This window comes from Myodes glareolus, chromosome 8 (genome assembly GCF_982192425.1).
Source record: "Myodes glareolus chromosome 8, mMyoGla1.1, whole genome shotgun sequence".
In the NCBI taxonomy this organism is placed as follows: Eukaryota; Metazoa; Chordata; class Mammalia; order Rodentia; family Cricetidae; genus Myodes; species Myodes glareolus.
The window spans coordinates 109,049,440-109,067,180 of NC_142033.1; the positions used below are offsets into that span (position 1 = coordinate 109,049,440).

Here is a 17,741-nt window from a genome sequence, read left to right on the forward strand (position 1 = left end):
GCAGTGGTGTCTGACCTCTGTAGAATAGGAGTGGGCCTTACCCCACGGTTCCCTGAAAGAGCACGCGCGCCTCCGTGTGGCTGAACACGGAACTACCTGTCTTAAGCCTCCCGTGTGTGTGTGTGTGTGTGTGTGTGTGTGTGTGTGTGTGTGTGCGTGCGCGCGCGCGCGCGCGCGCAGCACACAGTCAATAAAGACTCACTGGGCTCAGACAAATGCATTTATTGTGAGACACGTGTCTCCGAGGTCCCTTCAGATCGTCAAGTTACCATTAATGACGTTTTCGATCCAGTCTATATACGTCGACACGCGGGTAAAGACGCCCGGCTTCTTTCGGTTTCCACAGACTCGCGAGCCCCACGCTACAATACCCTCGACCGTGTTTCCGCACACCAGAGGGCCACCGGAGTCTCCCTGTGGGGTGGGGCCACGAGTGACGTTCCCGCCCAATAGCCAAGCCACTGCAGCTCCAGGACTCCTGAACACCACTCTTCCTGCAAGCCACGCCCCTCGCTGGCCTCTGCAGACCCTCGGGTTCCACCCACCCACACCGCTTGACTCGGGCCTTGCCACTCACCCTGCAGCTGTCCCTGCGGTTGCTCTCTGCACACATCATGTTCTTGGTGACGGCCCCGTCGTGATACACGCGCTGATTGCAGGTATTCCGGTCCATGGTTGGCACTGTCAGGGTTTGCAGGACGTCGGGCCTTCGCCCCGCGTGGCTGACCACACCCCAACCGGCCACGTGGCAGAGCGTTCCGGGGGGCACGTCTCGGTCCTCGCGTTGCAAGGGCAGAGGGTGCACGTGGGGGCCCAGCGAGACATTCTGGGACAGCTAAGGGTGGGAGAAGGGTAATGTCACGGTAGGGGGCGGGGCTGGGAAATGGACTGGAGTGATGGTGCAGGAGGAAGGGTCGAGGCTAGACCCTGAGTGGAACCCAGGGGGTAGGAAGGACCCGGCCTCCCCACCTGCAAGAGGAGAAGGTCGTCCTCAATGCTGTCGGGCCCGCTGCCCGGGTGACGCACTGCACTTTGCACATCGTACAGCCGCTTGGAGGGTTCAGGCATCGACAGTGAGTGGGCACCCAGGAGTACTTGCACAGTCTCATTCGTGGTCCTGGGGACATGACGAGGGCCCACCTCAGATCCACGTCCCAGCCCCCCCCCCGGAGGCCTCCCTCCTTTCCCCCACCCCCACCACTCACACTCCGTCCATGCAGTGCGCAGCGCTCAGCACCCACTGCTCATCCACCAGGGTGCCACCGCACACGTGTGTTCCGTTCACTTGCACCGAAGCCATGTAGGGCCAAGTATGGGCTTTGGCCTCCTGGCCACCCAGGATCCGGCCTCGGGGCTGCGCTGCTGAGGAAGGTGGGTGCACTACAATGATTAGTCTGGGCTGCACCCAGAGAGACGCCAGACACCACCTCGCCCCTTCCCGTTCGCCCCACATCCAGAACCCCATCCATCTCTGTAAAATAAGAAGCCTGGTGGGTGGTGCACACCCCTCAAGACCACAGTGAACCTGCAGCAGTCGGAAATCAGCTCGCAGGGAATCTCGTCTCTTCCACCACGTAGGTTCAGGAGACCAAAGTCTTCTGACTTGACCACCAGCCCCTTTACCAACTGAGCCCTCTCACTGGCCCCAAGGTGAATTCTAGTTCTTTAATTCTATAAAGTCTACAGGTTTCAAATTCAGAGTCTTTCTGTTAATAAAAGCTCATAGAGTCCAGGAGGCTCAGACTGCAGACTGGTGTGTTTGACTGCAGGGGTGCGCCCCTGGTGAGCAGCCGCTGCTGTATCCAGCTGTCCCTCTCTGATCCACTCACCACATTCAGCCGCCCCCAGGACCACGAGAACCACGAGGCACACAGAACCGTGCATTTTGACGCTAACGAGTCCAGATGCTGACCCAGGCACCGGCCCTCGAGGTCTATATCATGGGGCAGGTGCCTCCCGCCCCCAGTCTGCCTATTGGGCAGAGAGCCAACTAGGGAATTGGGAATCTACTCTTTCCGATTTGAGTGTGTCGGCCCTTCTGGGACTGATTATGTAAACCTTCCATGTACACCAGGATCCTTTCTCTCCCTCCAGCCTGGGACCCCGGCCAGTGCCCATCCTAAGGGTGACAGCACTTGGGATGGGTGGGAGGCTGGACCACCCAGCACCCTGGCCCAATAACTGTCCTTCCAGCATGGTGTCTGTCGCAATAGCAGCGGCATGATGCCAGCTGGCGAACAAGTCTCCATCTTTTTACCCTCCCACACTTCCTCCTCCAACTTGGAAAGAGGTTGCTTGTCCGTGGGGGCAGGGAACTTGAATCGGCATTCCTGTGTCCGAGAGGGGCCCACACCTCAGCAGTGGGGCTGAAGGAAATGGGAAGGAAAGTCATGAATTTTGCCTTCAGGTGTGACCTGATCCCGGGCATCCTCTGCTTTCTTGTCCAGGCTGTTCCCTATCGCGGCGCAGGGACCTCACAGTCTGCCCCCCAGGCCAACCCCTAGGGTGCGCTCTGGAGTGGAGCGAGGAGGTGGGGAGCTTGGAGGGTCCGCGAACCAGTTCCCCTCAGAGCAGTAAATTCTCTCTTTGGGGGTAACTTAATGTTGCAGATATGATGTCAGAACCCCAGGAGTCTGCTTTCTTAAAATCAGAAGCCACCTGGGTGCCTGAGGCTTTCAACCCCAGCACTTTGAAGGCAGAGTGAGGAGGATCTCTGTGAGTTCCAGGCCAGTCTGGACTACAGAGTGAGACCCTGTCTCAAAAGCAAAACAAAACCAGAAGCCTTTTAGGCCAGAATCCAGATTGTGCAAAAAGAAACCTGAGAAATTAAAAAAAAAAAATTGGCTGCCACCCAGGGTCAGACAGCCATAGGACACTTCAGCAAACAACTCAGAGCTTCCACACACTTGGAGGTCTGTCCTAGTGGGGGGTGGGGCACGGGGAGGAGGGTGGGCGGGACAGAAGAGGCCGATTAGGGGCCACCTAGGACAGAGCTATGGCACCTACTGCTGCAGCCTAATGGGAAAGTGGATAATTTCTCATTCTATTATTTATCTGCATGCTTTGTTTATTTAGTTGTCCCAGGTACAGTGTGGCGGCTTGCAGGGGTCCCCCTCCACCATGCGCTTCCCGGGACGGGCACCTTCGCCACTCTGCCACCTCACGGTCACTTTTATTGTTCTTATTTTGTGATGTATATGGGGGTGCGTTGCATGCCTGGTGCCCACAGAGTCCAGAGGAGGATATTGAGGCCCCTGGAATGGAACGGGAGCGATAGGTAGTTGTGAGCCACCATGTGGGAACCCAGGCCCCTAGGTCTTAACTGCTGAGTCATCTCTCCAGCCCCTCTATGTTTTTCGAGACAGGGTCTCACTGTGTAGGCCAGACTGTTCTCAAACCCATGGCAATCCTCCTGCCTCTGCCTCTTGAGTGCTGAGACCTAGCTGAACGTGGGTTTTAGGGAACTGAAACCCAAAACGATCATCTCAATGTCTCAGTGATAACTTTTTTTGGTTTTCCTTCTTTCAAGATAGGGTTTCTCTGTATCTTTGGAGCCTGTCCTGGAACTAGCTCATGTAGACCAGGTTGGCCTCAAAGTCACAGAGATCCTCCTGCCTCTGCCTCCCTCCCGAGTTGTGGGGATCCACACGTGTTTGAGATCCGCCATTACAAGATGGCGCTGAGAAGTGTGGTAAACAAGTCTATTTTGGCACGAGTCTTGCCTTAGTTTGCCCAGCAACAGCTTTGCCCCAATCCTAGCCTGACTAGTGTCCTGTTAGAGGGGAACGTCTCTTCAGCCTGCATATAAGCCGCCACTCCTCCCAGCTCGGGGCCCCTCACTTCCAGCTCTCCCTCAACCAAGCAGCGCTTCAATAAACGTGATCAGAGATCGTGTCGGTGGTCTTTTTTCCCCTGCTGGTCAGGGGGCTCGCCACAGCTGGTGCCGAAACCCGGGACGGCACCTAGCAGACACTTGTGAGGGGCCGAAGAGGATTCAGAACTCTACACGTGAAGCGGACGACATCGGTAAGTCCTCTCAGGTATGTTAGTCGGCAGGATTGACCCGCTGTGGTTTGCTCTGTTTGTTATTCTGCTAACCCTTGTAGTCTATTTTTGTTGTTTTTGGCTGCGGTGTGATGAACCTGGAAAAGAGTGTCTTTGTTGGGTGTAGAAATCGAAAGTAAGTCCGCTGTAGATAAAGTGGCTTTCGATTAACACTAAGACTTCATAAAGAAAGAAATCGAAAGTAAGTCCGTTGTAGATAAAGCGGCTGTTGACTAGTGTAAAAAACCTAGTAAATAAGTGAGCAGTATGGGCCACAGTCATAGTACCGAGTCAGGAGTCTGTGACTTCACCAGTCCAATACAGAGTTTGTTGAAACAAAGGGGTTTAAAGATTTCTACGAGTACCATTCAGGCCATCGTCAAGGACATAGATAAGACTGCACCGTGGTTTGCCGTCTCTGGCGATCTCACCCTCAGTTGTTGGGAAAAACTAGGCAGAGATTTAGAGAAAAATGATCAATTAGGCAGAGGAACACTCCCCCTGTGGAGATTGGTACATTTGTGCCTTAAGGAAGGGAAAAATATAGAAGTAATTAAGCAAGGACACAGGGTACTATCAGAGCACCAGGATAGTTTATCAGAAGCAGAATCAAAAGGAGAGGATCAAAATATGTGCACAAATAAGAAAAAAAAGGAAAAAGGCTAGCCAAAAGGAAGAAAAAGAGAGGGAAGAAAAGAACCCTCATAAAAAAATACAAAAAGATAATATTAAGAAAAAGCCTCCAGGGGGCTGGAGAGATGGCTCAGAGGTTGAGAGCACTGACTGTTCTTCCAGAGGTCCTGAGTTCAATTCCCAGCAACCACATGGTGGCTCACAGTCATCTATAATGAGATCTGGCGCCCTCTTCTAGCATGCAAGCATACATGGAAGGAATGTTGTATACATACTAAATAAATAAATCTTAAAAAAAAAAAAGAAAAAAGAAAAAAAAAAAAGAAAAAGCCTCCAGCTCCCTTATATCCGGTGCTGAAAGAATTTGCCTCCCTCAAGATAACGGACTCAGAGGAAGAGGATGAGCTAACTGAGCAAGAAGAAGAGGATTTGGAGGAGGCAGCTACACGTTATGAGGAGGAGAGGTATGATCTGCCAGTAAGGGGCAGACGAGCCAAATTAGGAACGGGGCCAATGGCGCCTTCGGCTCCGTATTCTGAGTCGGCTCCACCCCCTTATTGCCCTCCTCAGAATAAATGTCATTTTATTGGTGGGAGAACCTGGTCCCGCCTTGCAGCTGCTTTTCTAGTATTTCAAGATCCTCAAACAAATGCCAGATATCATGAGCCCATTCCTTATAAGCAGCTCAAAGATTTAGTAGAAGCATCAAAGACATATGGAGCAAATGCCAGCTATACACTCACACTCTTAAGCAGGTTAGCCAATCAGGCTATGACTCCTTCGGATTGGTGGGAAGTCGCTAGAGCCTGCCTTTCCACAGGACAATATTTGGATTACAGATCAATAGTTACTGATGCAGCTCATGGGCAAGCTCGAGTTAACGCTCAGAATCAGCAGCCCACGTGGAATACGGATATGCTATTAGGACAGGGACAATGGGCGGCTAATCAGACGGCCTACCCATTGCAAGTGTATGCACAAATAAATGAGATTTTTCAAAAGGCTTGGAAGACTTTGCCTAATAGAGGAGAGGTCTCTGAAAATTTAACAAAAATTATACAAGGACCTAATGAGCCATTCTCAGACTTTGTGGCGAGAATGCTTGAAGCTACAGGAAAGATCTTTGGAGATGTGGAGCAGGGCATGCCTCTAGTTCAACAGCTAGTGTATAAACAAGCTACCAAAGAATACAGAAGAGCCATTACTCCATGGAAAGGAAAAGGCTTAAAAGCTTGGTTAAAAGCTTGTAGAGAAATTGGTGGACCATTGACCAATGCAGGCTTAGCTGCTGCAGTAGTGGCTGCCACTCGTAGGCAAGAAAACAATGCAGGAAATTGCTTTACATGTGGACAAAATATTGCTGGAAAAACAGCAACAGACAGACATGCTCTGTTTGAAAGCAATTCCGTCTAATTTTAAGGCCTGCTGTAATGGCACAGGCAAACAAGATTTGCTCTTTGGAGCAGAGATCTGTAGATCTTTAAGTTCAAAACCAGCCTACTTCCAGTACTGATTGTGCTGAATTTTTACACTGAGAGTTTTTAATACTCTTAAATATTAATTTGGGAGGAGAGTTTTGTTTATGTTTTTCCAGGAATGCTGACATACATCTGGGTGCCAGCAAGACCGACAAGAGAAATAAAGAAGAAAGATGACCCAGTGGATGCTGAGTGTCCTGCTGTGGAAGATTCATGTGGAGGCAGCAGAGATGACCTTCAACCTCATATGTGTATTACCCCCTATCCTGCTACCCTTAATGATTCCAAAGCTATATCAGCCTTATTGAGTAAAAATTGGTCCCGAGAGCTTGAACAGCTTCAAGCTAATTTTACGCTTAAGATACATATGCTTAACCAGACAGAAGCAGGAGTTGTTACATTGGGACAGTTTTCTGATTGGTTAGTAGCTACATTCACCTATTTTAAAGAGTGGGTTGGAGTTGGCATGTTCGGCATAATAATTTTTGCAGGTCTGATACTTGTCTTGTTCCTGCTCTGTAGGATGCTGCGTGTTAGGAAACGGGAGAAGGTGGCAATTGCTCGAGCTTTGGCAGCTATGGAAGCCGGCCAGTCCCCCCAAGCATGGATCAGTATTTTTCAGGACCTCTAATCCTGTGCCCTTGCACCTGGAGGCCTTGTTGCCATTGCACCCAGAGGGACTGGATGATCGGTTGGCACCGGTCAGAGGCTATCACGGGTAGCTTGCACCTGAGAGTGCACTGATAAGATCCTATCAGGGGGATATGATGCTGAGCATATAGGTCGCCCTCAAAGTTACCCTATCCCTAGAAAAAGAGTGGCAATATTTTTCAGGGCAGCATCCACTGTCCCCAGCTATGACCGGTACATTGTTTCATGATTTAAAACAAAAGGGGGAAGTGTGGGGATCCACACGTGTTTGAGATCCGCCATTACAAGATGGCGCTGAGAAGTGTGGTAAACAAGTCTATTTTGGCACGAGTCTTGCCTTAGTCTGCCCAGCAACAGCTTTGCACCAATCCTAGCCTGACTAGTGTCCTGTTAGAGGGGAACGTCTCTTCAGCCTGCATATAAGCCGCCACTCCTCCCAGCTCGGGGCCCCTCACTTCCAGCTCTCCCTCAATCAAGCAGCGCTTCAATAAACGTGATCAGAGAAGGATCCTCGTGTCGGTGGTCTTTTTTCCCCTGTTGGTCAGGGGGCTCGCCACACCGAGTGCTGGGATTAAGGCATGTGCCACCACCACCCGGCAGTGATAGATTTTGTACAAAGTGGAGAACATGCCTCTTGCTGTGACTTGGCCCCAACTTGGCAACTGAGCCCAGGAGGTGCCCCTCCCACAAGGCTCTAGTCTGCACTCTGTGGCATGGTCAACAGACACCAGATCCTGTGTACAAAGGAAACATTGCTTTTATTGAGGGCCGTCTTGAGCAGCTGAGGGGATGGGCCGATCAGCTGGTCCCACTCTCGGGATCTCTGGGGTGGATGTCGGGGTGGTCATCATGGCTGCGGATAATGGAGTTGATCCAGTCTGCGAACTCAGCCACAGGCGCAAAGGCATCTGGGAACAGTCCAGACCCGCAGCCCCCACGAATGAAGGAGTCGATGCCTTGGACAAGTCCATTACAGACCAGAGGTCCTCCAGAGTCACCCTGTGGAGCATCAAGGTCAGAGACTGGACCTCTAGCCCCGTTTCCCACACTCCGCACTGGCACCTCCAGCCCCCATTCCCCACACTGCACACTGGCACCTCTAGCCCTGTTCCCCACACTGCACACTGGCACCTCTAGCCCCGTTCCCCACACTGCACACTGGCACCTCTAGCCCCGTTCCCCACACTGCACACTGACACCTCTAGCCCCGTTCCCCACACTGCAGCGCTGGCACCTCCAGCCCCGTTCCCCACACTCCGCACTGGCACCTCTGGCCCCGTTCCCCACACTGCACACTGGCACCTCTAGCCCTGTTCCCCACACTGCACACTGGCACCTCTAGCCCCGTTCCCCACACTGCACACTGACACCTCTAGCCCCGTTCCCCACACTGCAGCGCTGGCACCTCCAGCCCCGTTCCCCACACTCCGCACTGGCACCTCTGGCCCCGTTCCCCACACTGCACACTGGCACCCTTCCTGGGTACTTACGAAGCAGATGCCCGCTCGCCGCCGCGGCACGATCGTGCATACATTCAGACCGCGGCGGCAGAGGTTCGTCACCACCGTCACATTGAGCTCTTGGAGCACGCTGGGTAAAGGTCGGTTTGTGCCCAGCCTGCCCCAGCCCATGGCCAGGCATGGAGTGCCATTATCCACGCCACGGCCCTGGGCAGGCAGCTGGGCCACCTGCACGTTGGTGTTAATGGTGGCTGAGCCATTGAGCTGTGGTGAGGAGAGAGACTTAGAAACCACTAAGGAGTCACAGGCCACATTGGACATGGTGTGTCCCCACTTTCCTTAGTGCCCTGCCCCCATGACGAACTGGAGTTAAGAAATGACTATTCCCCCAGGTTCCCCAGAACCGCAGGGTCAGCGAGTGGAGAGGCACAAAAAAATACAGGCGTTTGTTGATTGAATACTGCACCCTCATCATCTGGCCCACAGAACGGTTTTTCTCCACTGTACTGAGCTGGAACAGGGTCAGAGGGTGGTAGCTGCAGTTGCCGGGGTGTGTCTGTCCGTCTCCCCAACCCAGACCCTTCTGCACTGCGCTTTTCTCAAGCCTTTGCACCTGAGGCTCATCCTCCCGGACTCCCAAGCTCACCTGGATGATTACAATGTCATTCACCAGACGAGAGGGGTCGAAGCCATTCTCGAAGACCCGCTGCACAGAGAAGATCTGTCGAGTGGGTTCCCGTCGCCGGAGGTTGTGGGCCCCCAGCACTACCTGCACCGACCGGAAGTTTCTATGGACAGTCAAGAGGGGAAAGGGGGGAGGAGCGTGCATGGGAGTCCCCACCTGACCGCCCCACTCTGGCCCATGTGGATGCTGAGGTTTGGGAGTGATGGAGACGGGACTCACAGGCCGTTCACACAGTGGGCTGCTGACATGACAAAGTTTCTGGCGATGAGTGTAGCACCACAGAAGTGACCTCTGCGTAGTTGCAGGGATGCCATGAAGGGCCAAGCGTGGGCCTGGGCTGGCCGGCCACCCACAATCTCTGAGGCCAACACCGGACCTAGGGACACAGGGAGGAAGAGTGAGCCTCAGCCACCAAGTTGTTTGAACCCTTAATGAGAATTCAGAAGGTTGGTGAAGGAAACTGAGGCAGAGAGGATAAAGGAACTGCCCAGGAGCTCCTGGACTGGAGATCCAAGCACCGCCCCCAGGCTTAGAACCCCAGTTTCTGCCTGCCGATGGTGGCACACACTTTTAATGCCAGCGCTCAGGAGGCAGAGGCAGGTGAATCTCTTGAGTTCGAGGCCAGCCTGGTCTACAGAGGGAGTTCCAGGACAGGCTCCAAAGCTACACAGGGAAACAAACGAAAACAAAAACAAAAACCATTTCCTGATAGTGCCCTGCCCCCCCAGAAACCTCCATGTCTTTCTAAAGTCCTGGGGGACCCGGGGAAAGACAGTGGAGCCGGACAAGCGGTCAGTGGGGTGGCTGTGCGCTCACCACCCAGCAGCAAGGACAGCAGCACGGGAGCCAGAGTGCGGCTGGAGGGTCGGCTGAGGGTCATGGTGAGGCTGTGCTCTCCTGGCTTCCCATGCCCCTACCTAACAGCCTGACTTATAGCCCAGCCAGAGGCCGTTGAATTGCTCCATGCTGGCCACAGCCCCACTTCCTCCCTGGGGACAGGAAGATGGGGGTGGTATGGAAAGGTGGGTGCCCCCCAGGGTCCCCACTTCAGCTTCATCCATGCTACTGAATAGCAACAAATGCTCAGCAAGCGTCCTTTTCCCTCCTCCTTTGTAAAAACTAGGCCCTCGTGCTGGGGCAGTGGTGGCTCACGCCTTGATCCCAGAACTTGGGAAGCCACCGGCAGGTGGATTTCTGTGAGTTCAAGGTCAGCCTGGGCTACAGCAAGATCCACAACAGCTAGGGCTACAAAGAGAAACTGTGTCCCAATAAACAAACAAATAAATAAATAAATAAAATGAGGATCTCAGGTAGCCCAGGATGGCCTCAAACTCTTAGTTTCCCGGCTGCCACCTCCTGAGTGCTGGGATGGCAGGCGAGCCCTCCAGGCTCAGCTTGGCGCCCTGTACCCAGCTACTAGTATCTGAAGCCAATTCCTTTGCCTCAGTTTACCTTAGGCATAATAACAGCAACGCGTGGTGCGCTGGGTCCTCAAAGGGTCCAGTGCCAGCCTGACTTTTTCCTGGGGTGACAGAGTGGCTGGCTGGATCCTTACTTAAATCAGAAAAATTGAGGGACATGGCAGCTCTACCCATCCAGTGACAGGTGAGTGTGTCTGTGTGTGCGCTTGAGAAAAGGTCTCACTATGTAGCCCAGGCTGGCCTCTCACTCACAGAGATCTGCCTGCCTCTGTTTCTCCAGCACTGGGACTAAAGGTGTGTGTCCACCATGCACAACAGGTCATTTTAACCTGGTTCACACTGTAGCAGCTCAGCCCCTAAACTGTGGGTCGCTCCTCACAGTGGAGAGCTCAATCTCATCTGACCACCTGTGCCTGGGCACCCGTGAGAAGGAACTGCTATTCTTGACAGTGGCTGGACTGTAGGTTTCCTTTGGAACCACACAGAGGAGCACTCCCCTCCCACAAAGGAGACAGGACTCGGGGGGGGGGCCCAGCCCTCCCCCCACTCTGTGGCCTGCTCCCCTCCCATCTCTTCCAGGAGTTGCTGCCAAGGCTGTTGCAAAACCAACGTCCCAACTCTAGGATAGGGCATGGGTGGGGTGGAGCCCAACGAACATGGCAGGTGGCCAAGGTGCCTGGGACCCCAGTGGGGACAGTTGCTCTCTTTCACCCAGATACACACTAGCTCCTTTTCTTCCACACAGTGAGTACCTGCTGTGTACACCATCCCTTGCCACCTGGCAGGGAGCGCAGGGCAAACAAGATCAGGAGACCAGGTTTCCCCACAGCGACGCTGACTGTATGCTGTGCTCATCTAAGCTGCACAGGTTAGGTTTGCGTTCGGGTTCATATTCCCAGCCCTCTGCTGTGGAATTCCAGGCCCTGAGGGAACCCCTCTGTGGCTCAGGTTCTTCTCTGACTCCATTTAGTGTCCCCAGATACCCAGTGTCTCCATAAGAAACAGTCTGCACACAGCGGTGACACACTGGGGACCCATCTCCAGGAGTTGGGAGATTGGAAAGAGGCTGGGGCTGGGGTTCAGTGGGCAGTTGCCCTCCTGGAGCGCACCAAGCCTTGAAGTGGCTGCTCACACCTGTCATCCCAGCACTTGGGAGGTGGAAGCAGGAGGATCAGGTATTCGAGGTCATCTTGGGCTTTGTAGGGAGTTAGAGGCTAGCCTGGCTTTCATGAGACTGTCTCCCAAAACCAAAGCAATGCTAGAGAAGGAAGAAGTCAGTGGACCCTGAAGAGCGCCACCAAGTGGCGGCGCCAAGAAAAGTCAGAGAGCAGCCAGCTCCCCCTTCCTAAGACTCTGCGAGGAGACCGCCCCTCTCTCACCCTTGGCTTGGGACTCTTTCCCTCATCCCTGTGCTGGCCCCAGCTCATTTCTCTGCCGCTGGGGAAAACCTGAGGCTTCCACGTCTGCCCCTTGTCGCTGTGCCCGTCCTTTGGGTCCCGCCCCCTGCTCCTGGCTTTCCCACTGCTGTCCACCTTGCCTCCTCCACCAGGAAGGTCTCCTATCTGCTTTGACAGGATCACAACCGTGAGGCCCCGAGAAGCCCAGCCCCTACCCACTGTGGTGTGAAAAGAGCCAGGTCTTCAAGAAGTCTGGAGCTGGGGGACACTTCACCAAACCCCACCAGCCCCACCTCCTCATCCACGTCTGGGATGAATCCCGGTTCTAGTTAGGGGAATTGAGACACAGAGGTGAGAAGCCAAATGGGGCGCTGAATCCAACCGCTGCAGGTTGGGAGTGAGCCTGGCTTCTTCTCCACCCCTTTCTTTCCTGCATGGTAAATCCCCGGCCTCCGACACTGAGGCTCTGGCCACATTCCAGATCCACATGAAGTAAGACAGACAGAAGACAGCTTTTAAATACTTCTCAGATTTATTGAGGTCACACGGAGTGGGGGACAGAGCTGGCTCCACTCCGCTGGAGGAAAAGCCTGGAAGCACCACCCTGCTCCAGACAGTCTGGAGGGCAGAAGGTAGCTCAAGGCTCAGCGCCCCGGAGCACCATGTGGATCCAATCCACGTACATGGACACCCGGGCGAAGAAATCGGGGAACTGGAGCGAAGCGCATTCCCGAATCACGAAGGAGTCGACTCCGTGGAGAAAGCCATCACAGATCAACGGGCCGCCCGAGTCTCCCTGAGGCAGAAGAGAGATCAGTCCCCAAGCTGACCGAAGTCAGCCGGGATGAGGCCACTTGGGAAGAGTCCCGGGGGATGACCAGGAGGCTTTTAGTAGCTTCCTGTTGGATTCGGTCTGAGTGGGTCCAGAAGAGAGGAGACGCGGCCCAACATGGTCCCGACACGGGCCGCTGATTTGTGCTTGCGAGGGGTAGAGACCAAGGGTCAGAATGGAACAGGCAGGCAGTGGGGCCACATTCAGACCCCCAGCTTTCTCCTAATACCCATCTATCCTCCAGACCCGGACTCCGCAAGACCCTGCCCTTCAGCTCACCGGCCTGGGAACAAAGCCTTCCGGCTAGCCCAGGCACCTCCATCCCCAGGGACCTACAGTTCCCTGGGACACGCCTCCCCGGAATCCCGACCCCCCGCCAGAGGTCCCCCGTCCCGGTACCAAACCACGAACTCCACCAGGGGCCCCGTCCCCATCACAGGCCGCGCCTCCCACGACCCAGCCCAGCACTCACGAAGCAAATGCCAGCTGCCCGCCGTGGCACCAGCGTGCACACGTTGTGTTCCCGGCACAGGAAGGTGACCACCGTGACGTTCAGCTCCTGCAGCACGCGTGGCGTGGGCGCGCGGGTGCCCAGGCGGCCCCAGCCCATGGCCAGGCACTGGGTGCCCTGGGACAGCGACTGGCCCTGCTGGGGCAGAGAAGCCAGCGCCACCTTCTCGCCCAAGGAGGCTGGTCGGTTCAGCTGCAGAAAAGAAGATGTGAGGCCTCTTCCCCACCGGCCACCCTAGGGACCTAACATCTCTTTCAGGCCTTAGCTTTGTTGGTGGTCTGTCCCAGCTCCTCAGGAAAAACTCTGGAGAGAGCTGTTGGTTCGTGCAGCGTGATAGAGAGGGAAGGTTTCGGCGGTGAGGCTGACTGATGTACAACCCCCCCCCCCCCCCCCCCCCCCCCCCCCGCCTTAACCCTAGTCCTGACCCAGACCCTAACTCAGACTCCGTTTCTGACCATAACCCTAACCGTAACATTAGACTTAGCCATGGCCCCAACAGTAACCAAATGTAGCCTCAATCCTAATCCTAGCCTTAACCCCAACCCTAACTGCAGCCACCAACCAAGCGCACCAGATAGGAATCACAGCTGGGGCAGAAGCTGACACCATGAGACCTTCATGGGCCCGGCCCGGCATAAAAAGAGGTGCTCCCTGTGTGTCTTCCGCAGGGCGCCGACCTACCTGAATGAGCAGTATATCGTTGAGGTTCTCCTCAGGGTTGTAGTTGTTCTGGAAGACCTGAACGATGGTGAATTTCTGCTGCTCAGGCTCCTGGCTCTGCAGGTCGTGGGCACCCAGCACCACTGTCACGAGCTGCCAGGGGCTGTGGGGCCAGGGTCGTGGAATTTTGTTTGTTACAGGGACCCAGGCCCTCTCACCCCTGACCACGCCCCAGCCCCTCACCGGGGGAGTCTTTGTGAGAGGAACGCTTTTTGGTAGTTTCCTGGAGTAGAAACTGGGGCAGAGCTGAGGCCGGAAACATGGAGAGAGGGAAAGGACAGGGAGGGGGAGTGACTACGGGGCACCCAGCCTGGTGGATGTGATCCAACCAGGGCTATGCGGTCAGCTAAGCCCTGCAGCCCCTCACTGGCCCCTGGCTGTTGTACTCACATGTCCTGCAGGCAGTGGGCAGCCGTCAGCACGAACCGCGGGTGGATCAGCGTGCCACCACAGAAGTGGCTCCCAGGGGACCTGCTCAGCTGCAGAGATGCCATATAAGGCCGAGAATGGGGCTGAGCCTCATGTCCACCCACGATCTGGGAGGCCTGGACTGCTCCTGGGGGAGGAAGGTGTCAGGGCTAGGGCCTCGGGGAGACCCGTGCCTGGGGAGGAGTTGCGAGTCCTGGCATGAATCTATGGCTATTTTTTTTGTTGTTGTTTTGGGACAGTGTTTCACTCTGTAGACCAGGCTGGCCTCGAACTCACAGAGATCCATCTGTCTCTGCCTGAGCTGGGATTAAAGGCGTGGGCCACTAATCCCAGTTTCTGTAATTCTGCATTCCCTAGAAATCCCTCTCCTACAGCAAGCGCCTCTGGGTAGCACAGTCATAGAGACTTCTAAGACAAAACGATCAGGAGACTGAGCTGGGCTGCAACTCAGTGGGCAGAGCACTTGTTCAGCAACCGTAAGGCCATGGAATCCATCTCCAGCAGCACAGAAAGCCGGCATGGTGATGGAAGCCTGCCATCATAGGACGGGGAGGGGAGACTCGAGGCTCGGGAGTCCAAACTCACATCCCTTGGCTATAAAGTGAGTTCAAGACCAGTCTGGGCTCAGGAGACCCTGTCCAAAGACCCGGCTTCTCCCTCTTCATCCTTCTCCCCCCAAGCATTTAGCCAAAGGGTGCACCGGTCTCCCCACCTGTGCTGGGAGGGTACTGGTTGATGGACAGAACCTTACTCACCACCAAAGGCCAGGGCAAGCAGGAGGAAGAGATGGACCCAGCAGGGGGATGGGTGGTTTCTGGCCATGGCCAGGCTCCTGGCCCCCTGCTCGCCGAGTCCCTCTTATAGTCCAGCTCTATGGGGAGCCGTTGAACGGCAGCTGAAGGCCGACCGGGCTGGGTATTCCACTTCCTCCTTCCAGTTTTGGGGCCCAGGAGAGTATGCAGAAAGGCAGGATAAAGGGGTCTCTCTGGAGGCGTGGGAAGCCAGCTGCCATCCACTGCATGCTGAGGGTCCTGGAGGAGGCTTGACTGACAGCCACCAGGCTGCAACCCACAGGGCCCTGTGATCCGATCGATTATATCCTGCCTGGGTTTTCTCTTGAGAGATCATCATTATTTCTCCTTAGTGTGGTAGTGTGCTTTCCCTTTCTGCAGTGGTTGACCTTGAACCCCCTTCTGCTCCTGCCCCAGCCTCCTGCGTCTGGGATGACAGACTTTGCTTTGCTTTCAACTGGGATCGTTTCCTATTCTTTCCTCTCTCTCTCTCTCTCTCTCTCTCTCTCTCTCTCTCTCTCTTTCAAATAACTTTAACATTGGGGCTGAAGTGATGGCTTAGTGGTTAAGAGCACTGCCTGCTCTTCCAGAGGTCCTGAGTTCAATTCCCAGCAACCACACGGTGGCTCACAGCCATCTGCAATGAGATCTGGTTCCCTCTTCTGTCATGCAGGCATACATACAGGCAGAACACTGTATACACAATAAATTAATAAATCTTTTTAAAAAATAACTTTAGCTTTTTTCTGCTTCTTTCTCTCATTTTTATCTTTGCACAGGCAGATGTGTAGACACACATGTCCGTAGATGCCTGAGGTCAGCCAAGACACGTTCCTCGGGTCCTCACCGCCTGACACACGGTTTCAGTCAGCCAGCTCACCAGTTTGCTGGTTGTGGTGGAGGTGGGGATCCCTGTCATTGCCTGGCCCTGCTCCCACCCAAACTTGGGAATACAAGCAGGCTGTCTCCACCATGGGGCTCTTCACCAGGTGTGGGGCAGGGACAGTTCGGGGGAGCAGAACGCCAGTCCTCTCTTGTGCCACAAGCACTTGACCCACTGAGCTATCTCCCAGCCCCCTTCCCTTCCCTTCCCTTCCTATCACCCGCCCCCCTTGTTAAATCTCAGGCTGACCCAGAACTCACATCAACCCTCCTGCCTCCATTTCTCAAGTGCTGGGATCACAGGGCAAATATATTCATTTATTTTAAAACAGTCTAAACTCAGAATGCTGGAATATAGGTAATGGGAATGGGGAATGGCAAAGTATTTCCCTAGGATGTGTGTTCCACCCCAGTACTACAAAAATTAATTCTTTCCTTCCTACATGCATCTCTCTCTCTCTCCCTCTCCCCCCAGTGGTGTGTGTGTGTGTGTGTGTGTGTGTGTGTGTGTGTGTGTGTGTGTGTCAGAGGACATCTCTCAGAAGTCAATTCTTTCCTCCCACCATAGGAGTCCCTGGTAGTGAACTGAGGTAGTCAGGTTTGACGGCTAATGCCTTTCCCCTTTGAGCCGTCTTGACAGCCCACAAATAATTAAATTGAGTTAAAATAATAAACCACACAAAGAGAAAGAAACCACAGACCTGTCAGACTGGAAAAAGAAGAGAGAGAAGAGAGAGAGAGAGAGAGAGAGAGAGAGAGAGAGGGAGGGAGGGAGGGAGGGAGAGGTTGGTTTTTTCGTTTTGAAATGCAGCCTTGCTGGCAGAGGTCCACGGGGTTCCAGGACGACCTGCTTACACAACTCAACGGCTGGGAGACTGGGCCCAGTGTCGGTAATGGAACTGTCCAAAGTTCTTCCTCATGCCACACCTCCCCTGCCATGCCACACCAGCGTCTTCTGCTCTTCAGAGAGAATGCTTGGTGACCTTCCATCTGGTCTGTCGCTTGCCAGGCTCGGGAGCCACGGCGTGTCCTGTCCTGGGGACCTTCTGTTCCCGGACATTTCTGAGACAAGATCTCATGTAGACCAGGCTGGCCCCAAACTCAAAGAGCTGTGCCTGAGTGCTGGGGTTAGGACTCAGGAACTTTGATCCTCCTGGCCCAGCCTCCTGGAGGCTGGGATTGCAGCAAAGCGTGTTAGGATATGATGCTCGGCCTCCTGCCCTTGGTCTTAAGCCAGCCATGGCTCCCCAGCCACTGCTGACATCCAGACTCCTCAGCTAGGCCACATGGCCACCAGAGCCCAGCTCTTCATATCCATTGGAGATTCCACCCTGGAAGACCCAAAACCCTCCTCCCCTACTCATCCCCTGCCGGTCACACTGGCTGCCACAGCTTCCTCCTTCTCCCAGGACCTTCATTTAGGGACCTTCCTTCAACACTAGAATTCCTAGGAGGTCAACCAAGCTCCTCCCCAACTGACAGGGAAACTGAGGCCAAGGGCTCCTCTGTGTCCTTTGGTTTTTCCTCTCTCAGCTTCTGAGGCTGGGACATCATCACAACTGACTGCAGCTTTCCTGTGCGCTGTGACCCAGGAACTACGGCGAAGGGCTGGCCCCGGGGGATTGACCCACCCCTTTTCCTGGACACTGGTGGACCGCGATGTCCTTGAGCCTACGTGGGCCACTTTTACCATCCTCTCTGTCACTTGTTTGTTTCCCATTTTTGAAATGGGGACTCTGCAGCCCTGGCTGACCTGGAACTCACTCTGTAGACCAGGCTGACCTCAAACTCAGAGACCTACCTGCCT

At 54.5% G+C, this 17,741-nt stretch overlaps 3 protein-coding genes across 5 annotated transcripts; all 3 read right to left on the reverse strand.

Moving 5' to 3' along the window:
- Positions 1 to 207: 207 nt before the first annotated feature.
- Cfd (complement factor D) lies at positions 208 to 1,984 on the reverse strand. 2 transcript variants are annotated; one of them, XM_085692535.2, is made up of 5 exons: positions 1,830 to 1,984; positions 1,206 to 1,359; positions 970 to 1,117; positions 578 to 835; positions 208 to 414 (listed from the first exon to the last, which is right to left on the reverse strand). In XM_085692535.2, exons 1-5 carry the CDS (start codon positions 1,882 to 1,884, stop codon positions 253 to 255), a joined length of 777 nt encoding a protein of 258 aa, XP_085548661.1. In that variant the 5' UTR covers positions 1,885 to 1,984; the 3' UTR covers positions 208 to 252. The 2 variants fall into 2 exon arrangements, with proteins under 2 accessions (XP_085548661.1, XP_085548660.1); XM_085692534.2 differs by having other exon boundaries at positions 1,206 to 1,362; positions 1,830 to 1,979.
- Positions 1,985 to 7,545: 5,561 nt separating this feature from the next.
- LOC125416593 (neutrophil elastase) lies at positions 7,546 to 9,880 on the reverse strand. The gene is made up of 5 exons (XM_087909446.1): positions 9,768 to 9,880; positions 9,171 to 9,327; positions 8,913 to 9,054; positions 8,297 to 8,530; positions 7,546 to 7,805 (listed from the first exon to the last, which is right to left on the reverse strand). The coding sequence occupies exons 1-5, from the start codon at positions 9,829 to 9,831 to the stop codon at positions 7,605 to 7,607; spliced, it is 798 nt and encodes a 265-aa protein (XP_087765572.1). The 5' UTR covers positions 9,832 to 9,880; the 3' UTR covers positions 7,546 to 7,604.
- A 2,402-nt stretch (positions 9,881 to 12,282) lies between these two features.
- LOC146894033 (myeloblastin) lies at positions 12,283 to 16,073 on the reverse strand. Of its 2 annotated transcripts, none has more exons than XM_085692536.2 (5): positions 15,017 to 16,055; positions 14,223 to 14,388; positions 13,794 to 13,935; positions 13,074 to 13,304; positions 12,283 to 12,565 (listed from the first exon to the last, which is right to left on the reverse strand). In XM_085692536.2, exons 1-5 carry the CDS (start codon positions 15,081 to 15,083, stop codon positions 12,407 to 12,409), a joined length of 765 nt encoding a protein of 254 aa, XP_085548662.1. In that variant the 5' UTR covers positions 15,084 to 16,055; the 3' UTR covers positions 12,283 to 12,406. The 2 variants fall into 2 exon arrangements, with proteins under 2 accessions (XP_085548662.1, XP_085548663.1); XM_085692537.2 differs by lacking the exon at positions 12,283 to 12,565 and adding an exon at positions 12,596 to 12,747 and having other exon boundaries at positions 15,017 to 16,073.
- Positions 16,074 to 17,741: the final 1,668 nt, after the last annotated feature.